Source organism: Mobula birostris, chromosome 27 (genome assembly GCF_030028105.1).
Source record: "Mobula birostris isolate sMobBir1 chromosome 27, sMobBir1.hap1, whole genome shotgun sequence".
Lineage (NCBI taxonomy): Eukaryota > Metazoa > Chordata > Chondrichthyes > Myliobatiformes > Myliobatidae > Mobula > Mobula birostris.
This window is the reverse complement of record NC_092396.1, coordinates 23068358-23092172: the sequence shown is the minus strand read 5'-3', so window position 1 is coordinate 23092172 and position 23815 is coordinate 23068358. Positions and strand designations below refer to the sequence as shown.

The following is a 23815-nucleotide window of genomic DNA, read 5'->3' as shown; positions in this document are numbered from 1 at the left end:
TGACTTTATAGAAATGTTTAAAATTATGAGAGACATAGATAAGGTGCATGGCAACAGTCTTTTCACCAGGGTAGGGGAACCCTAGACTAGAGTGCATAGGTTTAGGGTGGGTGGGGCAGATTGAAGAGGGATTTGAGGGGGCAACTTTATCATAGTGAGTACATAATATGGGGCTGGTTGCCAGAGGAAGTGATTGGGACAGGTACAATAGAACCATTTAAGAAGCTCTTGGATACGTACATGGAGGGATACAGGCTAGAGCATAGGAAATTTATGCTGGCGGAGTGGACAATGTGGTCAGCATAGACTCATTGGGCTGAAGGGCCTGTACCTTTTCTGCATTGATCTAATTCTGATTCTGGCATGGAGGGAGTACGTGTCCTAACATGAGGGTCACTTGAGTGATGTGAGACAAGAAATGCATCATTGTCATGGTCACTGTAATAGTGGGTTTAAATTATAACTTTTACTGGACCATTTAATTTCTTTGGCAGGGTAGAAAATGCATTACACAGACCAAACCTGGATATGGATTTGGAGGCCAAAAAATATCCAAATTCTTGAGAGCAAAGGGAGGTTGGAATTAACCTGGTGGTCACAAGGGTGTAGGAAAAGCTTGATCGACAACGCTAAGGACTCATTTTGGGGGACTTAGAGGTTCATGTTGCATGTGCTTCTGGATTCTGGTTACTTTTTTTTGCTGTTCTTGAGTGGTTTGAACTGGGATGCTTTGGTGAAGAATGACATTGTGGTCCCCAGTGGACTAGTGGCGTGGGACTGAGCTAAACTGAATACTACTGGACTACCGGTTCGGTTGCCGGCCGCTCGGCCATGGTTTTTGGTCAGGCGCCGAGCGCTCAGAGAGATTCAGCTGGGGCAGGCGCCCAGCTGGGGGCCGTGGTTGGCGACTTGGGCCGGCTCCCCCACTGGACTTAGTCTGGTGAGGAGGGTGTGAGGACACCCAGCAGGACTGAAAAAAACAAGACCTGACAAAGGGCGGGTGAGTTCCTTGTGAGCCAACGGCCATCTTCCGTGGAAGAGATTAAAGCCTCACCACGTATCTATGAATCGTATGCTATGCACTTAGTTAGAAGAGACATGATATGAACTTGGGCGCTGCACCGTGTGCCTGGACCTGCCCAAGGCCTCCACCTAAGGAAGGGCCGAGCTCGAAGAAGCGGCTGCGGCTGGAGGCCGACATGGCCTCGGACTTGAGTTCTGCAGGGGCGGCAGCGGACGGTGCCAAGGCGGCCAGCGAGAACAAACTGGAGGAGAAGCTGTACTTGGTGCTGTCGCAAGATCGAAGAAGATGGAGGAGTATAGCTGCCAACCCCGGATTCGGGATGGCATCCACTGACTGGACTACTCGTTTGATGTTTGATATTCTTTGTGGTTTGCCGGCTTTCTGCCGCTAGCTCAATTTGTTTTTTTCTTCGCACGTTGGGTATTTGATGTTTTCTCGAATGGGTTCCATGGTGTTTCTTTGTTTTGTGGCTGTCTGTGGCAAGACAAATCTCACAGCTGTATTCTATATACATACTTTGATAATAAATGTACTTTGAATCTTTTGAATGGGAATCCTGAACAGGAAGATGAGGCAAGAAATCCACTTAAAATTTTGGAGCAGATATTACCCGGGAGAGAGGTGAATTGAGGGGATATGAAGCTGGCTGAGTATCTTATTTTCTCTTGGTTATATGAGGTATTTATACATATTGTCATGCTGAGTTGCTGTCATGGCGAAGTTCCAGATAATGTTATTCAGGATGCTTGGTAAGTTATTGTTCCGCCACAGTATCAAATGCTGCTCTTTAAATGTTGTTAATATCGCTTTTCAAGGCCCTGCATGCTAATGTCTGACCTCTGAATGAGCTGAGGTACCAAATTTCAGCTTGGAGGAGAACGAGAGGGGCCACTATTAGGCTTCTTCAGGCAATGAGGGCAATGAGCCATTTATATTTTCTTGTGTCCAGCCTCTTTGAAATGGTTTTGGCAAGAATAATTTCTAATATTTTCTTTGCCTGTTTTGAAAAATGAACTGTAATGCATTCTCTTCGTAGATGTGAATTTTAACTTGTGACTCAATCTTCTATGAATCACTGGTTGAATTTAGATGCCAGTTAGCGGAGTTGTGGCTGTGTATACTGAATGTTTGTTATTTAGCACAAGGACTGCACGGTCTGACAGCAAAAAAATTACCCTAAACGTGTCAGGCATTCATTATCTGGTGAGAGATCAAAACAGATCCCTGTTCCCACGTGTCCAATTCACAATGCTTACCTTCACATTACAATAATGCATTTCTCTATTAACAATCTGTATTTCTGGCTGTCTCTGCTTGAGTTACTTTTCCTCCTAGCATATGTTTTATTTTTCTTGCCGTCCAAATTTCTAACTCCATTGCTAACTTCATTAATCTTCATTAAAGCTTCCAGTTTTGGTATAAATTTTACCTGGTCGTCAAATCTTATTTTCATATGCTGAAGGTTTAAGTTGCACTGCAATGAACAGCCCAAAGGAAACAGTTAGTGTCTCACATAGCATTAAAAATAGCTGGTAGCTGCAATTAGCTTCAGATTCATAGCCATTGTCAAATTTTCATTACCACAACAATTGTTTAATATCATGGGCTTTTACTGCCACAATACAACTTTGAATGAAAGAAACAGCATTTATTATGCCCTTCACGGATGTTCCAATGCTCAACTGGTGGGGGGGGGGGGAGGGGGGAAGAAGAGCAGCATTTCCTCAGTTTTAAAAACCTTTTATAACCTCTCATCAAAATGCTTTAGTCAATGCGCACTTCTCAAAGCATGATAAATGATCAGTTAAATTGGAGGAACAATACATTTTGTGGAACTATCCTGCTCTTGCAAATGTTGCCCAGGCACCTGTTAAAGCTTAATGTCATATCTAAAAGACTCAGAAACTTTAGACTTGCACTTTCCAAATCAGGATGCAAATTAAACCAAAGGATGCTGAGGTAAAAGGAAATATGGTGGCTACAACTAGCACTGGGAAATCTCAAATTATAAAAGAGTACAATATTTTTGAGTTCAGTGAACTGAAGTGGTAACACTTTCTCTCCTAAAGATCCTGCCTGACCTGTTGAGTAAATCCACCAGTTTCGTTTTTCTTTCCAGAATTACAACGGCAGTCTTGTTTCTCAAATGTTTTGTTATTATTGGTGTGATCTGTAGAGACCCATACCATGACCGTAGATGTTTTTTGTGACTGGATTTTGTTTATTCCAATGTTCTTAATACTTAATCTGTTTACAACAAATCTGGCAAACCAATATAGTACTGAAAATGCAAATAACTTTGGGAAAGTGGAACATAAACATGTGCCTGATGAATGATAGGAGGTGACTAATATATGTGAATGGGTGCCAATAGTAAAATTTTCTGAAGTATTTCCAATATATATTACATGTTGATTGTAGTTATTCTACACGTAAAACAGCATACTTTTGGTATTGCTACTGTTACTTTCAGAAACTTGCAATTTTTTTCCTGGTTTAGTGGCAGTCAAAACAATTTTAAAAACAAACTGGAAACTAATGAGAGCATTTTCAGATTTCCATATGAAACAGGTCTTATGTCCTGTTGTTTTCCTATTGCGGGGTGGCGCAGAGCACACCAGGACACCAGCATGCAGGATACTCACTGATCTGTATTGACGACCGTGCTTGTATGTTATGTGAACTCCTCCCGCGTGGGAGTGGCTAACAGCCTGGTATAGGAATAACCTATAACCAGCACTATGCGACACAGTCCGATTTCCTCCAATCTATTTCCACACATTCCCATGTCAATTCCATCACCCACCTTAATGATGGGCAAATTACAACAGTAAATTGATGTACTAACCTGCAGGAGGGAATTCATGTGGTCAAAGGGAAAATGTGCAAATTCCACAGAGCACAGGATTGCACTCTGGTTGCTGGAGTAATGAGACAATTGCTCTCCTAATGGCGCCACAGTGCCTCTGGTAAGAGCATTTATGAACAACAGCACTTTTTAAACAAAGTAATAACATTTAACATTTCAAATACAACTAATAAAACCGAATGATCCAGAAGTTTAAGAGGCTTTACGTGACTTTTGTTTCTTTATGGACATTTAAATGCCAATGTTACTGAAGGGTTAACAGATGGCAACACAATGTATGAAGAGGAAACATGCAAACTCTAATGGAAAAGAGCCCATGACAGGCACTATCCAGGGTTAAAGAGAAACAACAGAATTAAAAGCCTTTTTTGTTTGCAGGGTGTTAAATCGGGAAAATTACAATCAGTGTTGTCAGTACTTCCACACATTTACAAAGGAACCAGGATACATGACCTCAGCAACAGTTTCAAGGTTTGACACTGTTAGGATTCTCTTTGAGAACTGAGTGCTAACTTTGCTGTCCAAACCAAGTGTGCAATGTAACAGTGCCCAACTTAAACTGCAATTCATTTGAGAGCAGCAGAAACTGTAAGTGTTCATGATACACTGAACCTTGATGCAGTATATTGACTCAAAACATTGACAAATCCCTTCCTCCCACAGATGCTACTTGACCTGCTAAGTTCTTCCAGCAGAATGCTTATTGCTCCAGATTCCAGCATCTGGAGTCTCTTGTCTCCATTGTTACTTTCCTATTGCTGGGTTAAAGGAATGTGCTTGGGGTAAAATCACAGTATCTAACATAGTATTTGAACTGTAGATAGCTAAAATGTAACACACATTCATCATGGAATGCCAAATTTAAAATTTTCTTCGCACGACGGAAAGACCCAACACATTTGAACCCGAGAAATTCAGTGCTCAAAGTTGCATCGTAAAATTCATTTAAAATAAATCTAAAATTATTTTAATACATCAGAAATAAGTTAATTATGGAGAGGAGGTAGGTACTCACAATGGACGAAAGATCCACATTAATCATTTTTGTATCATCCATAACAATTGGCTGTAGACCTGCTACATTCAGTTGTACTGAAGAACTACGATACACAAAATTTAGAAGCCAATCTCCCCTGTTGGAGCAAACAAGAATTTCCTTTAGAATAAAGGTCTGGAAATCAACATAATCCCAAAAATAAATTTTGCCTGAGAATTCTACACTGAAATCTAGATATGCTTTGAGCTCATTTTGAGCTATGCAACTGTTCTCTCCCTTAAACAATTACATATTTTTAAACAAACTTCGGCTACATGAAGATCACACTTACTAACTTAGTGGCAGTTATTTCAGACTTTACATTGTTTAGTCAAAAAGTGATGACACCCCATTAAAATAAATTTATCAATGAATCTAGTCCAGAATTGCTATAATTTCAATCTGACATAGTCAGGGAAACCAGACACATGTAAGGTAATTAATTGATCCAATAAATTTTCAGTGTGTCTGTTCTGGCTCATTACAGTCTAAAGCTAATTCCTTTCCTCTGCCCATTGTCATATTTCAGATATTGCCTAAAATATTGATGTATGACTCTATTGGCTATGGTGCAGTTTGACAGGAGTAGGCAGTTTAAATGGGTTGGTATGGACTGGATGGGCCGAGGGGCCTCTTTCTGTGCTGTACTTTTCTATGACTTGATATAAAATGTACAGCCCCTCATACATGTTCTTCATATGCTGTGTTCTAATAATTTTCTGCATTACTAAACTCCCAAGTATCCTTGGGGAAGTTTCATACGGCAACAACCTTGCCCTCAGGTCAGAGTTTGGGTTCTCAGAATCCCACTCCAGAGACTTGAACTGAAAAATACTGCAGATGCTCCAGGGTGGTACAGGCTTCATAATGAGACATTAAACCATGTGGACCGAGAAGCTCCCATGCCATTATTTCAAAGCATAGCAGAGTTTTCCAATAAAGTCTGACAAAAAAAAACCCTGTCCAGTATTCATATTTAACCAAAATCACTAACTCTGATCCATTTCTGATTGTGTGTTACACACCCTTGTTTTAATGTATTATTAAAAAAAAACCAAAATTAAGGGGACACCATCTTTGTACGGTTTCTATTTTTGAATTCAACCAAGTATAAAATCTTCCTTGACTTCCATGTTTCATGATCCTAATAAACACCACTTGTATTTTTCACAAACACAAGGATATCTGCAGATGCTGGAAATTCAAGCAACACACATAAAAATTCAGTCCTGACGAAGGGTCTCGGCTGAAATGTCGGCTGCACCTCTTCCTACAGATGCTGCCTGGCCTGCTGCGTTCACCAGCATTTTTTATGTGTGTTACTTGTATTTTTGCCCAGATTTCATTGCTGTTGCTTCCAATTTCAATCCATTATTCTATTTAACTATTTTCACATTTTAAAAATAAACAAAGGTTATTACATTTTGAGACATATGGGCTTAACAGGCAGGATATGCTTGGGTACCTGCAATAGCCATTGATTATACGGCCTGCAACCACTTTAGTGAGAGGTTTCCAGTGTTTGGTCCCACCTTCCACTGGTGCTCCCAGTAACACAACATCTTCAATAATTCCTTCACAATCTATATAAACAAAAAAGGGTGTAATAAAACCTCATGCATAAATTAATGATAATGTACGTAGTTACTAGGATTGCATGTTAATATAAATGGCAACTGTTGAACCTGCTAAGTCAACAGTGCAATCAAGATCAACCTGATTAGTTTAATAGCTTACAGTAAAGAATCTCTTAATTATAAGGATACATTTTGAATGTAATACAAGGCATTTATTTATCAAATATTTATTTCTGTAACTCTGAATACACGGTTTTAAATGGTGCTGTAGATAGTACAAATGTCACTCATGCACAAAGCCCAACAGATGGCAATAAAATTAATATCCAGTTAATCTCTTCTTACTGACTCAGAGTGATGGGAAATTGATCGAGACACAGTGGTGCTCTCTGTGCTTTTTCTAATAGTTATCTCTTTAGCTTTATTGAAAACATAGTACTGACAGGCTGAATGGTCTCGTGCTGTAATAATTCAATGACACATGGAATATACATAACATTTTAAGGAAAAATGGTCCAGCTGTGGCTAGTAAGACACTAGCATTAGATTAAAAGACTTATAAAGTTCTCAAAAAGAACAGCAAGCTTATGGGATGGGAACATTCCTGAATTCAGTACTGGAGAATCAGGAAGCAAAGCAGAAATAATGAAAAGATCATAAGTAATTCTACAAAATGAAGATTAGTAGTGAAAGTTAATGCGGGTCACTTAATAGACCGAGACAGAGAAACTATGTTGTGAGATAAGAAAATGGCAAAAGTTAAACAAGTATCTGTTGGAAGACAAGGGAATCCAGCACCCCCCTCCCAGAAATGGTGAAGGACAGGTCTAAGATGAATGAGGAGTTGAAAGAAATATGCCGAAGTAAAACGGGTCTGGAAAAATTAACAGGTCCAAAAGCTGATAAATCTCCAGAACCCGATTATCATATTTTGTAAGCAGTTGACTGTGGAGACCGTTGGTGAGTCCTGATGAATGGTCTCAGCGCATAAAGTTGACTGTTTATTCCTCTCCATCAATGCTGCCTGGCCTGCTGAATCCCTTCAGCATCTAGCGTGCGTTGCTCTGGATTTCCAGTATCTGCAGAATCTCTTGTATTTACGGGCACTCCCTTGTCTTTTTCCAAAAGTATACACATTTTAGAATGGATCCCATGGATTGTAACTCCATTATTCAAGCGGGGGGAGGGGAACCAATGGAACTGTAGGCCAATTAGCTTGAGATCAGTGGTGAGAAAAGTTTCAAGAATAAATTGTGAAGGAAAGAGTTGAAGGTGTTTCAAAAACGAGCAGAGTTAATGTGAATCTGTGAGAGGAAAAGCTTTAAGTTTTTAACTAGTAGACGAATAAGGGAAAACCAATATTGTATGTGGATTTTGATAGCAATAGATAATTAAAATTACAATCCACAGGATTGGAGCTGATATACTGACACAGATTAGAGGTAGTTAATGGAAAGGATACAGAGGAGATTTACCAGGATGCTGCCTGGTTTAGAGAGTATGCATTATAATCCGAGATTAAGGGAGCTAGGGCTTTACTCTTTGGAGAGAAGGAGGATGAGAGGAGACATGATAGAGGTGTACAAGATAATAAGAGGAATAGATAGAGTGGATAGCCAGCGCCTCTTCCCCAGGGCACCACTGCTCAATACAAGAGGACATGGCTTTAAGGTAAGGGGTGGGAAGTTCAAGGGGGATATTAGAGGAAGGTTTTTTACTCAGAGAGTGGTTGGTGCATGGAATGCACTGCCTGAGTCAGTGGTGGAGGCAGATACACTAGTGAAGTTTAAGAGACTACTAGACAGGTATATGGAGGAATTTAAGGTGGGGGCTTATATGGGAGGCAGGGTTTGAGGGTCGGCACAACATTGTGGGCCGAAGGGCCTGTACTGTGCTGTACTATTCTATGTTCTATGAAAGAAAAGGGCAGGAATAAATGGATCATCTTCAAATTCAGAGTTTGCACTGAGGTGCTGCAGGAATTGATACACATGCTCACGGCCAATAACAATGAATTTAAGAGGGGATCACGCGATTGCACATAAGTTTTCTGACAATACAAAGCTGAGCGCCACTGAGTGGAAGATTCAAAGGTTGTTCTGGAAGATACTGGCAGGCCAAGTGACTGAGCTTGGTAAATAATATACTTATGTAAAAATAAGAGATGCTAAGTAGTTTTTCCAAAACACTTGTCGCATAGGTTGGAGAAACTTGGGTTTTATGTACTGGTGCAGAGACCTGATAAAAGTTTACAACATTATGAGAAGCACAGATAGCGCATACTGTCAAAATGTTTTACCCAGGGTAGAACAGTCAAAATGAGAGGATTTGTGGAAATTCCTGGCAATTCAGGACAATGTTTTCTCACCCCCCACCCCTCCTGTTAAACTATTTGAGGTAACCTTTTTTTTATTCTTTCTTACTTCTCTTCTAAGATTTGTATATCTGTGCACTTGTAATGCTACTGTGACAATGGAATTTCCTTTGGTTTCAATAAAGTATCCGACTATCTCCCTCTATTTAAGGTGAGAAGGGGAAGTTTACAGATGAAGATGTGCAGGGCAATTTTCCTTGTTAACGCACTACAGGATCAGCTTGAGTAGCAACTTCAGGACCTGGTGTGGCATGAACTCCAGATGAAGGGTCTCAGCCCGAAACATCAACTGTTTATTCATTTCCATAGATGCTGCCTGACCTGCTAAGTTACTCTATTTAACATAATGTTAGCATAAAGATACTATTAAAAAAACTATCTTCAATCAGCTCCCTTGAATCTTCAATACAGAGCCTGTTGCACCTCGCACTCTGTCCTGGGCTCACAGCTTCCTTGTAGTGCCAGTTTATAACACTAGAAGCTGAGTGAGGCACTTGATGAGGAGAAGTGTAAGTTTTTCTTTTGGAATACTTCCATCAATGTGAAGAATCTTGCTTCAATCATGTTAAAAGTTTACAGATGACAGAAAAGTGAAGATAAGCGCAGCAGCTGTTGTTGCTGTTGAGTGCCACTGAGTAGTTGTCGTCGACTCAAGATGACCCGATGGATAGTTTGGTTGTCCATAGGGTTTCTGTGGCAAGTTACAGGAGTAGATTGCCGGGCCTTTCTTCCACACAGATACTGCTGCTGCCCAGGTTGGGACCCGGCTGGATTCGAACTCAGGACCAACCACCTGGAAGACCAGTGCCGATGAGGCTACACCTCCAGCTGGTCCTATGGTACAGGTGCTCAAGCCAATTTGTGATTGGTATGGATTAGTGCTGACTCAGGGTATCCTCAATACCTGTGTGAAGTAAAGCCGTATTAACAATCAGAGTTATAAAGACGAACAGCATAGAAACAGGCTCTTTAGCCCATCGAACCTATGTTGCCAGCCACCCATATTTACACAAATCCTACTCTAAACCTGATGGTGAAGTGTCGTCCCTACTATCTGCCACGGGAATCCACCTGGGTCACACTGACAGCGGTCTACATTCCCCCACAGGCAGACGTGGAGTGTGCTCTGAACATACTGTATACCAACATCAGTGAACTTGAGACCAGGTATCCGGAGGCTTTGCTCATTACAGCCGGGGACTTTAACCAGGCCAACCTCAGAAAGGGACTGCCAAAGTTATACCAACATGTCTCCTGCCCCACTAGAGGCCCGAATATACTTGACCACTGCTACATAGCAGTCAAGGATGCCTACCGTTCCGTCCCACGACCTCACTTTGGAAAATCGGACCATCAGGCCATACTCCTCCTCCCGGCTTACAAACAGAAACTGAAGCGGGAGGTCACGGTGTCAAAAGTAGTGTCGCTTTGGACGGAGGAAACGGATAAGGTCTTCCGTGACTGCTTTGAATCGGTGGACTGGTTAGTATTCAAGGACTCGGCAGCTAACCTCGATGAGTATGCATCAGCTGTCACGGACTTTATTTGGAAATGTACGGAGGACAGTGTGTCTCGCAAGACGATCCGGGTATTCCCTAACCAGAAACCTTGGATGAATTATGAGGTCAAGCCCCTTTTAAAGGCTAGAGCTGCGGCTTTTAGGTCCGGGGATACCAGTCGCTACACGGAATCCAGGCGTGAACTCCGGAAAGCCATTAAGGGTGCCAAGAGGCAATATCGAGCCAAGTTGGAAGCCCAGGCTAACCAAAGGGATGGCAGTAGACTATGGCAGGGTCTAAATGAGATCACTGGGCGCAAAGAAAAGGCTGGGAATATCAATAACTGTGGCGCTTCTCTTCCTGACGAACTTAACGTATTCTACGCAAGATTCGAACAGAAGAGGAGCGTCCCACTCCCTCCGGATGAACCGGACCTGGCGACATCGAGATTCAGCATCACCGAGGAGGACATTAGAAGGGCCTTCCTGAAGATAAATCCAAGGAAGGCCACGGGCCCAGATGGCGTCCCAGGACGGGTTCTCCGGGCCTGTGCAAGTGAGCTAGCTGGAGTGTTTGCTGACATCTTCAACTGCTCCTTGCTTCAGTCTAAGATCCCCTTGTGTTTTAAGAAGGCAACGATAATCCCAGTGCCGAAGAAGAGCAAGGTGGTATGCCTGAATGACCATCGACCTGTGGCTCTGACATCAATTGCTATGAAGTGCTTTGAGAGATTGGTTATGGCACACATCAACCACAGCCTACCGGTCAACCTCGACGCTTTGCAATTCACCTACTGGAGCAACAGGTCAATGGCAGATGCCATCCCTCTGGCCCTACATTCCTCCTTAGAACACCCGGAGAATAAAGACACATATGTAAGGCTCCTTTTCATTGACTACAGCTCTGCCTTTAATACCATCATTCCAAATAAACTGATTCCCAAGCTCCAGAACCTGGGCCTTAGCATTCAGATCTGCAGCTGGATCTTCAACTTCCTCACAGACAGGACCCAGCACCGGTGCCCCACAAGGCCCTGTACTCAGCCCCCTGCTGTACTCACTGTACACCCATGATTGTGTAGCCAAGTTTCCATCAAACTCAATATATAAGTTTGCTGATGACACAACAACTGCAGGCCGTATCTCGAGTAATGATGAGTTTGAGTACAGAAAGGAAATTGAGAACCTGGTGGCATGGTGCGAAGACAATAACCTATCCCTCAACGTCAGCAAGATGAAGGAATTGGTTGTTAACTTCAGAAGGAGTAGCGAACCGCATGACCCAACTTACATCGGTGGTATGCAAGTGGAACAGGTCAAAAGCTTTAAGTTCCTCAGGGTCAATATCACAAATGACCTGACTTGGTCCAACCAAGCAGAGTTCACTGCCAAGAAGGCCCACCAGCGCCTTTACTTCCTGAGAAAACTAAAGAAATTTGGCCTGTCCCCTAAAACCCTCACTAATTTTTATAGATGCAGTGTAGAAGCATTCTTCTAGGGTGTATCACAACCTGGTATGGAAGTTGTCCTGTCCAAGACCGCAAGAAGCTGCAGAAGATCGTGAACACGGCGCAGCACATCACACAAACCAACCTTCCGTCCATGGACTCACTTTACACCGCACGCTGTCGGAGCAGTGCTGCTAGGATAATCAAGGACACGACCCACCCGGCAAACACACTTTACATCCCTCTTCCTTCCGGGAGAAGGTTCAGGAGCTTGAAGACTCGAATGGCCAGATTTGGGAACAGCTTCTTTCCAACTGTGAAAAGACTGCTGAACGGATCCTGCCCCGGATCTGGGCCGTACCCTCCAAATATCCGGACCTGCCTCTCGGTTTTTTTGCACTACGTTACTTCCCATTTTTCTATTTTCAATTTATGATCTATAATTTAAATTTTTAATATTTACTCATTTTAACTTTTTAATATTTTTAGTATTTAATATTTGTAATCCAGGGAGTGTGAAGTGCAGAATCAAATATCGCTGTAATGATTGTATGTTCTAGTACCAATTGTTTGGCGACAATAAAGTATAAAGTATTTTCCCCTCATTCCCATCATCTCTTCCCTTCACCAACATCCTAGGAGCAATCTGCAGTGGCCGATTAACCTACTTTTGGGTTATGGAAGAAAACTGGATTCCCAGAGGAAACCCAGACGAAGAGAGTGAAAACTCCACACAGCACCAGAGCTTAGGACTGGAGCTGTGAGACAGCAGCACCAATGCGCAACTCCAATCTAGTACTTATTTTGCTATTATTTATTAAAAGATACAGCACAGTAACTGTTCTTTCTGGGCCAAGAGCCTGCACCGTCCAATTAAGCCCATGTGATCAATTAACCTACTAATTAATGTCTTTGGAATGTGGGAGGAAACTGGAGCACCCGGAACACCCAGGGTCATAGGAAGAATGTACAAATTCCTTACGGGCAGCAGTGGAATTGAACCTGCATTGCAGGCGCTCTGGAAGCGTTATGCTAGCCCCTATGCTAAAATTTAATGTCTCACATTGGCGGCTAAAGCTTTCTCTCATGGTAAACTGACTCTTGCAATTTAAAGCAGGATTTTTAAATAAAAGATATTTTTGTTTCTGACTGGGTCGACAAGTCTTTTTCTTCACCACTCAACATGCTTCAAAATTCAGTTTCAATGAAAGTGCACGCATAAACAAGGGAGGAAATGACAAGATTGGCTTTAGTTCATCAGATATTTAGCTAGTCCAACATTCAGTTTATCAAAGGTGGTAGCAATTAGTGGAAATAATGATGTGAGGCCAAGACAGGGTTAGCAAAAAGAACCCATTTCTATTAACAGGGATGTCAGTCACTTGGGGGCACAGATTTTAGTTGATTGATAAAGAATTAGAGGAGATTTGAGAAAACACAGCTTTCTCTCAATGAGTGTTTGAGAACTCTGTAGTGAAACCCTCAGAAAACCAGATGACCACTTGGGAGACACAAACTGTGGAACACAGTTAAGAGCTGGAAAGTAGGACAAACATTGCTGGCTGGCCTGAATCCAGTTTACTGAATAGTCTCCTTTTGTGCCAGTGTTGGGGTTGACACGGTGATAGACCTGAGTATCATCTGTGTACATGTGGAAGCTGAATGCAGGATTCTGGAGGACATGAGCAAAGAGAGAACACAAATGATGAAGAGGTCGGGGCTGTGGAAAGTCTATGAAGTGACAGACACACATAGCCAATTGTACTTGCAACACTGCTGCGGACAGAGTCCAAACAGCAGAATCCACTCACACTGTAACATTTCTATAGACAGGGATGGTAGGATTGCTCCACTCAGTTAAACACTCAAACTCATTTCACTTCAAAAAGCAACTTGGTTCACTATCAAGTTTCCAGGAACAGAATGCTACTTCCTTCAATTTTTTAAAAAAAGCTAGAGTCTGATCCCAAGTTCACAATCATACTTACATAAAACAGGCAGAGAACGCCACTGCACAAGCTGCCAAGTTGTAAATCACTGCCTCTGCAAGCCAGTCCCCAGGGAGCTGTGACCTGGCTGCAGATTCAGGCATGCTTGGCTCCAAGATGAACATGAGGGAGTGACTTAACACTCCAAGTATGGTTACAAAACTTAACTCAACTATGTAGTGTACCAGCACAAATTCAACTCTGCCCTTAAACCATTAAAACCCCGAGGCCATTACACACGACATGCAGGTGGGGCCAACTGAATAATCATAAAGCTGCTAAATACATTAGCAGGCTCTTCAGCCCAAGTTATACATGCTGACCGTGATGCTTATCTACACCAATTCCATTTGCTGCATTAGGCCTGTACCTTTCTACTCCTTTTACTAGATGTACAAATGGCATTTAAATAGTTCCTTTCATCCACTGTGTGAAAAAGTTGCCCCCTCGCATCTTCTTATCATAACCCTATGCCCTCTAGTATTTAACAAAAATCTCAGTCTGCCCTATCTATACCCTTCATAATTTCATAACCCATTATACAGTCACCCCTCAGCCTCTTGGGTTCCAGTGAGAATAAATTCAGTCTAAGAAATTTCTCGTATCAGTTAAGCCCTCCATTCCAGGCAACACCCTGCTAATTTTTTTTTTCAGAATCAGAACCAGGTTTAATATCACTGGCATATGTCGTGAAATTTGTTAACTTAACAGCAGCAGTACAATGCAATACATGGTACATATAGAAAAAATAAGTAAATCAATTACAGCAAGTATATATATGCATATTAAATAGTCAAATTAAAAATAATGCAAAAACAGAAATAATACATTAAAAAAAGTGAGGCAGTGTTCACAGGTTCAATGTCCATTTAGGAATTGGATGGCAGAGGGGAAGAAGCTCCGAGTGTGTGCCTTCAGGATTCTGTACCTCCTTCCCGACGGTAACAGTGAGAAGAGGGCATGTCCTGAGTGGTGGAGGTCCTTAATAATGGACACCGACTTTCTGAGGCACCGCTTCTTGAAGGTGTCTTGGATACTACGGCAGACATCCCACCCAGCAAAAACTCATTTCAGGGAGGTAGCACCATCAATTTGCGGGAGACTCCATGAACTTCCGGGAGAAGTGAGATGTCTACAATAGAGTAGCTCCTTAGCAGCTAGCCAGCTAGTTTAAATAACGTTAGCTATGCTAATGAATGAATGACACCTGTTAAACTCACCTCAGCATGTCTTTTACAGTCTTAACCCACCATGGGCAATAGAAATGTCACTGTTACAAACAGTGCAGCGAGCAACAATGTCATTATTTTTGACCCCTATTAGGCAGGGGTACACTTTAGTGTAGTCTGGGTGAAGTACGTTTTATATTTTCTTTTTTGGAACACTCTGCCATGGCACTCTCTCTCTCTCGCGTGATCTCAAAAAAATTGATTTTCCGGATATTGTATATAATTTGCGGGCATTAGGGAGCCGCTATCAATATGCGGGAGACTCCCGGAACTTCCGGGAGAGGTGGGATGTCTGCTACAGAGGCTAGTACCCATGATGGAGCTGACTAATAGTACAACTTTCTGTAGCTTCTTTCAGTCCTGTGCAATAGGCACCCCCCCCTTGCCCCATACCAGACAGTGATGCACCCTCTCAGAATGCTCTGCACTGTACATCAGTAAAAGTTTTCAAGTGTTTTAGGCGACAAACCAAATCTCCTCAAACTCCTAATGAAGTATAGCCGCTGTCTTGCCTTCTTTATAGCTGCATCAGTATGTTGGGACCAGGTTAGATCCTTAGAGACACCCAGGAACTTGAAATTCCTTCTACACTTTTCTTGTAGTATAGTGATCAGATCTGTACACAGTATAGCAGATGAAGCCTTACCAATGTTTATACACTGTACCTGACACCCCAAGTCGTATAATTAATGCTTCGGCCCACGAATGCAAACATGTCGAATGCTTTCTCTTCTGTGTCTCCATTTTTAAGAAGCTATGAATTTGCAGTCTAATATCCCTTTGTACATCAGCACTCTTGAGCTCTGTGGCATTTATTGTACACACATTCAGTGGCCTCATTGTTAGGTACTCCTGTGCACCTGCTCATTAATACAAATATCCAATCAGCCAATCAACAGGATCAGGTTTAATATCACTAGCATATGTCACGAAATTTGTGGTTTTGAGGCAGCTGTATGTTGCAATACATAATAACTATAAATACACATATATATCATATATGGAAAATGAACTTAAGTAATGCAAAAAGAAAGGAACAAAAAACTGAGGTATTGTTCAAGAGTTCATTGTCCATTCAGGAATCTGATGGCAGAGGCCAAGAAGCTGTTTTCAGAATGTTGAGTGTATATCTTCTGGGTCTTGTACCTCCTCCTTGATGGTAGCAATGACAAGAGGGCATGCCCTTGGTGACTGGGGTCCTTAATGATGGATGCCGTCTTCTTGAGGCACCACCCTTTGAAGTCGTCCTGGATGCTGGGGAGGCTAGTGCCCATGATGGAGTTGACTGAGTTTACGATCGTGTGCATACCAGAAGGTGATGCAACCAGTTCGAATGCTCTCCATGGTATACCTCAGTGTCTCTGGTGTCATACCAGTTCTCCTCAAACTCCTAATGAATGATAGCTGCTGTCATGCCTTCTTTGTAATTGCATCAAAGGAGCCCAGGATCTTCAGAGATGTGGACACCCAGGAACTTTAAACTGCTCACCCTTTCCACTTCTGATCCCTCAATGAGGATTGGCGTGTGTTCCCTCAACTTCCCCTTCCTGAAACCCACAGTCAATTCCTTGGTCTTACTGACGTTGAGTGCAAAGTTGTTGCTACGACACCCCTCAACCAGCTGATCCACCTCATTTCTTTGCACTCCTTGTCACCACCTGAAATTCTGCCAACATTAGTTGTATCGGCAAGTTTATAGATGCCATTTGAGCTGTGCCTGCACACATCCATGAGGTGCACTGGTGTTGACTGTCAGTGAGGGGGGGTTGTATTTTCCAATCCGCACAGACTGTGGTCTCCCGGTAAGGAAGTCAAGGATCCTGTTGCAGAGGGAGGTACAGAGGCCCAAGGTTTGGAGTTTGTTGATTAGAACGAAGGGTATGATTGTGTTGACTGCTGAGCTGTACAAATAAACAGCAATTGGCACTGGCAGCAACTCAATGCACAAAAGCATGCACACATGGTCAAGAGGTTTAGTTGTAGTTCAGACCAAACATCAAAAGGGGGAAGAACTGTGATCTAAGTGACTCTGACTGTGGAATGACTGTTGGTACTAGATGGGGTGGTTTGAATATCTCAGAAACTGCTGTTCTCCTGGGATTTTCATGCACAACCGTCTCCAGAGTTTAGAGAATGGTGTGAAAAACAAAAAAAAAATCATCTAGCGAGCAGCAGTTCTGAGAACAAAAACACCTTGTTAACGAGGAAGATCAGAGGGGAAGGACCAGATTGGTTCAAGCTGACAGGAAGGTGACAGTAACTCAAATAACCACAGTGTCAGAACAGTGGTGTGCAGAAGAGCATCTCCGAATGCACAACATGTCAAACCTTGAAGTGGATGGGCTACGGCAGCACACCTGTGTTGTAACTATGTGAGCGTATGCCCTATTAATCTTCCTCTGAGTGGAAATCAGACCCTAGTTACGCAAAGGAGGAAAACAGTAATAATAATAAAAAAAGAGCAGTTGGAGGAACTCAATCCAGGTGAATAGTTTCGACCTGAAGTGTTGACTGTTTATTTTTTTCCCCACAGATTCCTCCAGTAGCTCATTTTTTGATCCAGGTCCTCAGTCTTGTCTCCAAAAATCCAAAGTATATCGGCAATGTGTTGCGCTATGAAAGGAGTGCACCAAGAATTGAGGGAGGGTTATGAGAGAGTGAGACTACTGGGAGGAGGAGAGCATTGCAACGTGCCAAGGAGTGATGCTGGTACACAAGGAAAGAAGTGGGAGGTTCTATATTGTGAGGTTAAACACCGCAACAAAAAGACAAAAGAGAAAAGGAGCAGCCAAGAATGTTTTTCATTTTATTTTGGATGGATTAATGGAAACACTGACTACACCAGGCGGCGAGATGGCTTTGCCTTTTAATCAGAGATTTCCAAATAATACTAAACAAGTCATGCAAGAGCTGTTGCACTGATGTGGCCACAGGAGATATTTGAGATAAATAACTTTCCTATATCCCATTACTGCAGTGCATCATCGCAGTTATGATTCAACTTTGCTGGTCACCTTTCATAAATCAGGCAGCAATTATTAACTTGATTTCTTGCCATTTTCCACAGCCTACATCACGTATTACAGGGAGAAGGTTGGTGACGCATACGGAGGAGTTCCTTTGCTTCAGGGACTGTTTTAAGCCATTTTTTGGCTAAAGTCTGGAAATTATGATCAGCACTAAGGATAAATAAGCCAACACTATAAAGAGATTTACAATACGTGATTGCATGAACAGCTAAAATTTTTTTTTTTTAGTTACACGCAACTTCAGTAATGACTTGCACTTAAACACCCCAAGGCATTCACACAAATGCAGTCAATCAAAATTAAAACTAATCCATGGAAGACATTAGGATGGAGAACCGATGCATTGTAAGGAGGGTCTTCCAGGAAATAGTCAAAAGGACAGCAGACATGATTTAGGATGGGATTTCCAAAACACATTAGTTACCATTACAGAATGTAATCACCAATTAGGAAGATTTTGGCTTGTCACATTAATAACAATGAAATTAATATGAGAAAAAGCAGGAGCAGAGCAAGTGTTCTCTGCCATTGATTACATCATAGCCGATTTGACTGCTGCTTCAACTCTACCATATTGTCTAATCCAGGGGTTCCGAACCTTTTTTATGCCATGGACCAATACCATTAAGCAAAGGGTCCACAGGCTCTAGGTTGGGAACCCCTGGCCTGATCCCACCTTGACACTCAGTGGAGATGTCTTGGCAGAACACCACGACCCTCAGCTTCAGGATCACCTATGCATCGACGTTTGTTGTGGAGGAGAGAGAGGCAGCCGGAGCCAACAAACTCTCTGTACCCAGTATGAACCTGTAACTTTGCATCTCTAAAGAGGAATTCTATGTGTTACTGTCATCCCTCTTTACATTTAACATTGGAAACATGATTCACTGAACAACTTGTTCACCAACACAAACCAAATCTGATTTGATATTTACTTATTCACCAATACATATGGAGCCCTAATTGGTGGCCAACTGCAACCCAAAAGCTTTCATTGTAGCTCCTAACTGACTTGCCCTCCCATGAACGGTTGAGAAATATCATCTGATCTGAGATCAGACACGGCTGATTTGCCCTTTTAAGAAAGAAGATCCTACCATATATGATATACTGGCAGGACCACATTTTGTGGCCCATTTCTCTCTGCCTCAAGCAAGTGGAGATAAGTGATTTCCTTGAATCACTTCTGATGCCGTTCTACAAAAAGTTAAGAAAAGAATTTCATAATTATGGCCTCAGAAAAAAGTAGGAATGGTGAGTTTTGTTTCTTTATCTTTTTTGTGCTGGGGTTAGGGGTAATGTCTTTTCTTTCAACACCTCCCATAGTTTTTCTGTACTACCTGGCTATCTGGAGAAGACTGACATCAGAGTTGTATTGTATGGTACATGCATACTTTGACAATAAAACCTATATATCCATATGGAACAAATGTTTAAAGTGTTGTGAGAACATCTCCAAGATAAGTTAGTGAATTCTTGCCTCACTGTTACAAGACACTGCAATGGTGGCAATGTGGTTCAATCTGTAGGCAGCAGCACCATTCAGGAAGTTTTAATGATGTAAAGCATTGAGTGTTTTTACAGCTGCACCCATCTAGTTGAGAGAAAGTACTTCATCGCACTCCTGCCAAGTCATGTTGTCCCCAAATGACATTGATTGTCTCTGAGTCAATTTATGGAAGTGGGGTTTCTTATTGAGAGTTAAAGGCCTGGTGGTACACAGGCTTAACCACAGCTCACTAAAACATTTTACTTGGCTGTTAATGATACATTGGCATGTAATACAATCTCAGGAACGTCAATCTGTTCAACAAAGAAGGCTCCCACTGATAAAGAAACTATACTTTATTAACAAGAGAAAAATCTGCAGTTGCTGGAAATCCACGCAACACACACAAAATGCTGGAGGAACTCAGCAGGCTAGGCAACATCAATGGAAAAGGGTAAACAGTCGACGTTTCGGGCCGAGACCCTTCATCAGGACTAGGGGAAAAAAAAACAGAGGAAGGTGGAGGGAGAGGATGAAGAAGTACAAGGAGAGAGGGAAACCGGGAGAGGGGGAGGGGTGAAGTAAAGATCTGGAAAGCTGATTGGTGAAAGAGATAAAGAGCTGGAGAAGAGGGAATCTGATAGGAAAAGGTAGATGACTAGGAAAAATGGAAGTGGGAGGTGATGGGCAGGTAAGCAGATAAGGTGAGAGGGGGAAAACAGGAATGGGAGTAGTGAAAGGCGGGGGGGGGCAATTATTGAAAGTTCGAGAAATCTACGTTCATGCCATCAGGTTGGAGGCTACCCAACCTGTTGCACCTCCAACCTGAACATGGCCTCATTGCGGCAGTACAGGAGGTCATGGACTGGCATATCAGAATGGGAAGTAGAACTGAAGTGGGTGGCCACTGGTAGATCTTGCTTTTTCTGGTGATCAGTGAAACGGTCTCCCAGTCTACGTCGGGTCTCACACCAGGAGCACCAGACACAGTATATTACCCTAACAGATTCACAGGTGAATTGTCGCCTTACCTGGAAGGACTGTTTAGGGCTCTGAATGGTAGTGAGGGAGGTGGTGTAGGAGCAGGTGCAGCACTTGTTCTGCTTGCAAGGATAAGAACCAGGAGGGAGATCGGGGGGAGGGACGAGTGGACAAAGGATCTATGAAGGGAGTGAGCCCTGCAGAAAGCAGAAGGTGGGGGGAGGGAAAGATAAGCTTGGTGGTGGGATCCCATTGGAGATGGCGGAAGTTATGGAAAATTGTGTGGTGGACATGGAAGCTGGTGGGTGAGGACAAGAGGAACTCTATCCCTAGAGGGGTGGTGAGAGGATGGGGTGAGGACAGCGTTGATGGTGGAGGAAGGAAAGCCACTTTTTTATGAAGGAGGAGGACATCTTATTAATTCTAGAATGAAATAATCCTGAGTGCAGGTGTGGTGAAGACGGAGGAATGGAGAGAAGGGGATGACATTTTGTACAAGTAACGGGGTAGGAAGAGGTATAGAACATAGAACATAGAATAGTACAGCACAGTACAGGCCCTTCGGCCCACAATGTTGTGCCGACCCTCAAACTCTGCCTCCCATATAAGCCCCCACCTTAGATTCCTCCATATACCTGTCTAGTAGTCTCTTAAACTTCACTAGTGTATCTGCCTCCACCACTGACTCAGGCAGTGCATTCCACGCACCAACCACTCCCTGAGTGAAAAACCTTCCTCTAATATCCCCCTTGAACTTCCCACCCCTTACCTTAAAGCCATGTCCTCTTGTATTGAGCAGTGGTGCCCTGGGGAAGAGGCGCTGGCTATCCACTCTATCTATTCCTCTTATTATCTTGTACACCTCTATCATGTCTCCTCTCATCCTCCTTCTCTCCAAAGAGTAAAGCCCTGGCTCCCTTAATCTCTGATCATAATGCATACTTTCTAAACCAGGCAGCATCCTGGTAAATCTCCTCTGTACCCTTTCCAATGCTTCCACATCCTTCCTACAGTGAGGCAACCAGAACTGGACACAGTACTCCAAGTGTGGCCTAACCAGAGTTTTATACAGCTGCATCATTACATCGTGACTCTTAAACTCTATCCCTCGACTTATGAAAGCTAACACCCCATAAGCTTTCTTAACTACCCTATCCACCTGTGAGGCAACTTTCAGGGATCTATGGACATGTACCCCGACATCCCTCTGCTCCTCCACACTACCAAGTATCCTGCCATTTACTTTGTACTCTGCCTTGGAGTTTGTCCTTCCAAAGTGTACCACCTCACACTTCTCCGGGTTGAAATCCATCTGCCACTTCCCAGCCCACTTCTGCATCCTATCAATGTCTCTCTGCGATCTTTGACAATCCTCTACACTATCTACAACACCACCAACCTTTGTGTCGTCTGCAAACTTGCCAACCCACCCTTCTACCCCAACATCCAGGTCGTTAATAAAAATCACAAGAAGTAGAGGTCCCAGAACAGATCCTTGTGGGACACCACTAGTCACAATCCTCCAATCTTAATGTACTCCCTCCACCACGACCCTCTGCCTTCTGCAGGCAAGCCAATTCTGAATCCACCTGGCCAAACTTCCCTGGATCCCATGCCTTCTAACTTTCTGAATAAGCCTACCCTGTGGAACCTTGTCAAATGCCTTACTAAAATCCATATAGATCACATCCACTGCACTACCCTCATCTATATGCCTGGCCACCTCCTCAAAGAACTCTATCAGGCTTGTTAGACACGATCTGCCCTTCACAAAGCCATGCTGACTATCCCTGATCAGACCATGATTCTCTAAATGCCTATAGATCCTATCTCTAAGAATCTTTTCCAACAGCTTTCCCACCATAGTCACAAGGCTCGCTGGTCTATAATTACCTGGACTATCCCTACTACCTTCTTTGAACAAGGGAACAACATTCGCCTCCCTCCAATCCTCCGGTACCATTCCCGTGGACAATGAGGACATAAAGAACCTAGCCAGAGGCTCAGCAATCTCTTCTCTTGCCTCGTGGAGCAGCCTGGGGAATATTCCGTCACGCCCCGGGGACTTATCTGTCCTAATGTATTTCAACAACTCCAACACCTCCTCTCCCTTAATATCAACATGCCCCAGAACATCAACCTCACTCATATTGTCCTCACCATCATCAAGTTCGCTCTCATTGGTGAATACCGAAGAGAAGTATTCATTGAGGACCTCGCTCACTTCCACAGCCTCCAGGCACATCTTCCCACCTTTATCTCTAATTGGTCCTACCTCCACTCCTGTCATCCTTTTTTCCTTCACGTAATTGAAGAATACCTTGGGGTTTTCCTTTACCCTACTCGCCAAGGCCTTCTCATGCCCCCTTCTTGCTCTTCTCAGCCCCTTCTTAAGCTCCTTTCTTGCTTCCCTATATTCCTCAATAGACCCATCTGATCCTTGCTTCCTAAACCTCATGTATGCTGCCTTCTTCCACCTGACTAGATTTTCCATCTCACTTGTCACCCATGGTTCCTTCACCCTACCATTCTTTATCTTCCTCACTGGGACAAATTTATCCCTTACATCCCGCAAGAGATCTCTAAACATTGACCACATGTCCATAGTACATTTCCCTGCAAAAACATCATCCCAATCCACACCCGCAAGTTCTAGCCTTATAGCCTCATAATCTGCCTTTCCCCAATTAAAAATTTTCCTGTCCTCTTTGATTCTATTCTTTTCTATGATAATTATAAAGGCCAGGGAGTGGTGGTCACTGTCCCCCAGATGCTCACCCACTGAGAGAACTGTGACCTGACCCAGTTCATTACCTAGTACTAGATCTGATCTCTACCTTGCTGAGGCCAGGGAACAACTCTAACAACTAGATCTAGGTAGATCTAGTACTAGGTATAGTCTAGGTAGCTGTGCGAACCAGTGGGTTTGTAAAAGATATCAGTAGATAAGCTGTTTCCAGAGATAGAGACAGAGAGATCAAGAAAAGGGAAGGAGGTGTTGGAAATGGACCAGGTAAATTTGAGGGCAGGGTGGAAGTTGGAGCCAAAGTTGATGAAGTTGACGAGCTCCGCATGTGTGTAGAAAGCAGCCCCAATGCAGTCATCAATGTAGCGTAGGAAAAGTGGGGGTTGATACTAATGTAGGGTTGGAACATGGAGGCAACAAAAAGGCAGGCTTAGCTGGGACCCACATGAGTGCCTACGGCTATACCTTCAGTTTGGAGGAAGTGAGAGGAGCCAAAGGAGAAATTATTGAGAGTGAGGACCAGTTCC

The 23815-nt window shown here is 43.0% G+C and overlaps 1 protein-coding gene across 1 annotated transcript in view; it reads right to left on the bottom strand.

The window, feature by feature from the left end:
- The window catches only part of tmco4 (transmembrane and coiled-coil domains 4), a 109619-nt gene that overhangs the window by 24677 nt on the left and 61127 nt on the right, over nucleotides 1–23815 (bottom strand). The window contains exons 12-13 of the mRNA XM_072245257.1: nucleotides 6395–6512; nucleotides 4909–5026 (exon numbers count right to left, since the gene is read on the bottom strand). Coding sequence (XP_072101358.1) covers nucleotides 4909–5026; nucleotides 6395–6512 — 236 coding nt within the window. The remainder of the gene's footprint in view (nucleotides 1–4908; nucleotides 5027–6394; nucleotides 6513–23815) is intronic.